The 3,648-nt window shown below is 37.0% G+C and overlaps 1 protein-coding gene across 1 annotated transcript; it reads right to left on the bottom strand.

The window, feature by feature from the left end:
* Positions 1-352: 352 nt before the first annotated feature.
* LOC140875774 (cytochrome P450 89A2-like) lies at positions 353-1,921 on the bottom strand. Its single transcript, XM_073279559.1, has one exon. It carries the CDS (start codon positions 1,919-1,921, stop codon positions 401-403), a length of 1,521 nt encoding a protein of 506 aa, XP_073135660.1. The 3' UTR covers positions 353-400.
* Between the last annotated feature and the right edge of the window lie 1,727 nt (positions 1,922-3,648).

Below are 3,648 nucleotides of genomic sequence, written 5' to 3'. Positions count from 1 at the left end.
TTTAATTTGGAATATTAATTATTAGATAAAGTGATTTTATCGATATTTAATTTAAAAAAATTATGCAGAATTTTTCTTTAAAAATTAGCTTAAAGTCACCGATTTTCTACTGACAGCCCTGCCGAGATGCATTGTGCCTCCCTCGAGAGAGAGAAAACATCACCTACTAGAACCTACAGAGATATCCCTCCAACGACAACAAAAAGAAAATAAATAAAGTATAAAAGAAGAAGCAAGCCTAGTTGCAGAGTACATAATGCACAGGTTTTCTTCTAAATATTTTTCCAAAAATGGATGAATTACATAAAATGATATGTGGACATAGAACTATCATCTAATGATCAATATAATAGTAAACTCTATGTTGCTTTTCCATTCTAGATTCATTTATTTAAACGATTCAGGTTCTAGGAGTTATCCGAGCACGCAGCGGATTCTCCATGACAGTGGTGAACTCTTGTTTCTCAGTAAGATCTACATCGTCACCTTCGACCGGAATCCACACGAAATTCCGAATCAAATTGGCCACAAAGTACTCCAAATGCATTAGTGCCAATGCAAGGCCTGGACAAATCCTCCTTCCGGCACCAAATGGCATCATTTTGATCTCTCTGCTCCCTGTTATATCAAAAGCCTCTCCAGAACTCGTCGCCAAGAATCTCTCTGGCTTGAATTCCATAGGATCCTCCCACACCTTCGGGTCCCAACCCATATCAGCCACCATAAAATTCACGGTGGAATCACGAGGGATCACGTAACCATCCAATTCGACATCCTGCCTCACCTTGTGAGGCAGAACGAAATGAGCCGGCGGGTGTCGCCGCAAGGCTTCTAATACTATTGCTTTCAGGTATGGCATTTTATGCAAGTCCTCTTCTTGAACCATCCGTGGCCGACTGCTGCCATTCGACGATCCCGTGATGCTGATTATCTCGTCGTAAAGCTTGGTTTGGATTCCAGGGTATTTGACAAGATTAGCCATTATCCATTGCAGAGCAGTGGATGTTGTATCTGTTCCTGCGGCCAGAAATTCGCTGCACAGCCTCATCATTTCTGGTTCATCCAGTTTCCTGTTTTCTTCAGGAAGATTCAGATCTACCAGAGTATCCACATACGCTAATTCCGCTGCGTCGTGCTGTTTCGAGATTCTTTTCAGGCGGGACCTGATGAGAGGAAGCAACATGTTTTCCTGTTCTTGCCGCAGTCGAATGAGTTCTTTCCAGCGTTTGCGGAAAATGAGTTTACCCAATGCAGGCCAGAAGTTGAGCACATTGAATCGGCGGAAACCCAGAAGCAATCCACGTTGCACGGATTCGATTTTCTTGATTTGCCTCTCCTGGAGCTTGTCCCCGAAGCACATGTTCACCAGAAGGCAGAACATGGCGTACTGGAAATGATCCATCACCCTCACAGAGATCCCAGATTTCGACTCGTCCAAGAGACTGTCGACCAGCATCGAAAGAACCCAACGGCGGGAGCTGGAGTACGACTTCACCCGAGCGGGATGGAGGATCCCCTGGCTAAGATTACGGCGGAGGAGGCGCCACGTGGGGCCGTACGTGGCGGAGCTAATCTCTTTCAGGGTTCTGTTGGAAATCTTGCTGGTGAAAGGGGCAGCCGGCCGGTCGGAGAAGACGCCGCCCTGCTGGATGAGGGCACGGTGGGCCAGGGAGTTGCTCGCGATGAATACCAGCTTGCGAGGGCCGATGCTTAACATCATAAGGGGGCCGTATCGAGTTCTGAGGCTGCGGAGGATGGATTCCAACTCCGAGACAGGGCGGCGGAGCCATATCAAATTGCCGAGCAGAGGCAGAGCTGGCGGACCCGGCGGCGGCGGAGATTTTTTCGTGAAGAGATTAAAAATGGAGCTTACAAGCGCTGAGATACATAGGGAAACGATGATGAAGGACCAGGCCTCCATAGCAATTGCATGCTACTCGTTGAATAATAATGTTTATTTATGTATGTATTTTCACAATTTGGAATTTTATAATTATGGTTTTTAACTATTAAGACGATTTAATTAAATTTTTATAAATATGTTAAGATGATTTAATTAAATTTTTATTAATATAAATCAATTTTTACAAAAAATATTTAGATAATCAATAAATTAAAAATAACACAAATGTGGCATTAAAAAGAAAGGAAAATTGGTAAAAAGTTTTGAGATATTCTAATTACTATCATTATCCACTTAATTTATTCTAGGAATTCCTAGTATCACTTTGCTGTACTCCATATGGCATATATCACAGAATTTGATAACCAGTTTCTAAAAAATTATGTTAATTAATTGGACAATATTGTAATATTGAATTCTAAAGGAGTGTTTGCAAAAAAATTATGTTTTTATAGAAGTGAAGATTAAATTTGTAGATTATAAAAAGTGAAAAAAATTCAAAAGTTGGTATTGTTTGAAAACAAAAGTAAAAAGCTAAAAATCAAAGTTGGGTAGTGTTTGATTTTTTTAGTGTTTGATAAGTAAGTTATTACAGTGAGTTTAGCATTGATTTTTTTTTTTTTTTACTAGAATCACTTTTGAAGAGTCATAATTACCATATGACTAACTTTTAGATTTCAATTTTGGAGAATCATAATTACCATATGAATATGTTTTATATTTCAATTAAATTAAGCATATATAAGCTAACACATAATCTGAGTTTAAGAAATACACAAGAGTGATTTTTTTAAGCCAAAATCTAACAATAACTTTTTTTAGTGATTGCAAATACTCCCTAAGTATAATAACAAAATCGATCATATTATTAGAATATAATTGAACATATAATATTTTTTATGGTACTATTGAAAAAAATATCATACATGCTTGATGCTATATGTAGGAGAAAATCTTAAAATTCTACTGCGCTGGTATGTGTTACGAAAAATAGTGAAGTTCTCATTCGGCCTCTATCAATTTTTCTAATTATTATATTATCTCTATCTTTATTTAATTACATGGAAGTTTGATTTTCCCAGAATGTATCCTAATTTTTGGCCTAATTCTTCTTCTGATGATCGATTCAACCTCTGATCAAAAAGATATACCTTGGTTATATTTCATCTCTTCAACAAGTTTAGTAATGAGCATAACAGCCCTATTGTTCCGATGGAGAGAAGAACCTATGATTAGCTTTTCGGGAAATTTCCAAACGAACAATTTCAACGAAATCTTTCAATTACGAAACAATCATCACTACATGCAAGAATTAATGCAATTTATTTGATAAATAAATTCACCATTTTTCTATTTATTTTATATTTTTGAGAATTAACGTTTTGGAATGTTTTTTCATGAATGAAGTTCATTGGTGTTGTGCTTCAGATTCGGGACGTGATATATTTAAACATTAAAATTAAAATAAGAAGTCCTTGACAGACATTTCACACGCATTGCGTGTGTAATATATTACATGTGTACCATAAAATTTATTTTGTGTTGCGTGTATAATAAATATATTACATGTGTACCATAAAAATTCATTTTCAAGGTTTAGCATTGTTAACCCATAAAATAAATTTATTTTATTAAGCCCAAAATAAGAGAAATTGCAGTAGCCTGGACTTGGAATAATGTCATCGGCCCATCAAAGAAAAAAGTCCAAGTCCAGCAAGAATGATAGCGACAAATCCAGAAATTGG

The sequence above is a fragment of the Henckelia pumila genome, chromosome 1, assembly GCF_033568475.1.
Source record: "Henckelia pumila isolate YLH828 chromosome 1, ASM3356847v2, whole genome shotgun sequence".
NCBI classification, from domain to species: Eukaryota; Viridiplantae; Streptophyta; class Magnoliopsida; order Lamiales; family Gesneriaceae; genus Henckelia; species Henckelia pumila.
This window is presented reverse-complemented; position numbering and strand designations above follow the sequence as displayed.

Excerpts from the sequence above, each read along its gene's own strand:
- LOC140875774 (XM_073279559.1), bottom strand. The coding sequence starts at position 1,921 with ATGGAGGCCTGGTCCTTCATCATCGTTTCCCTATGTATCTCAGCGCTT.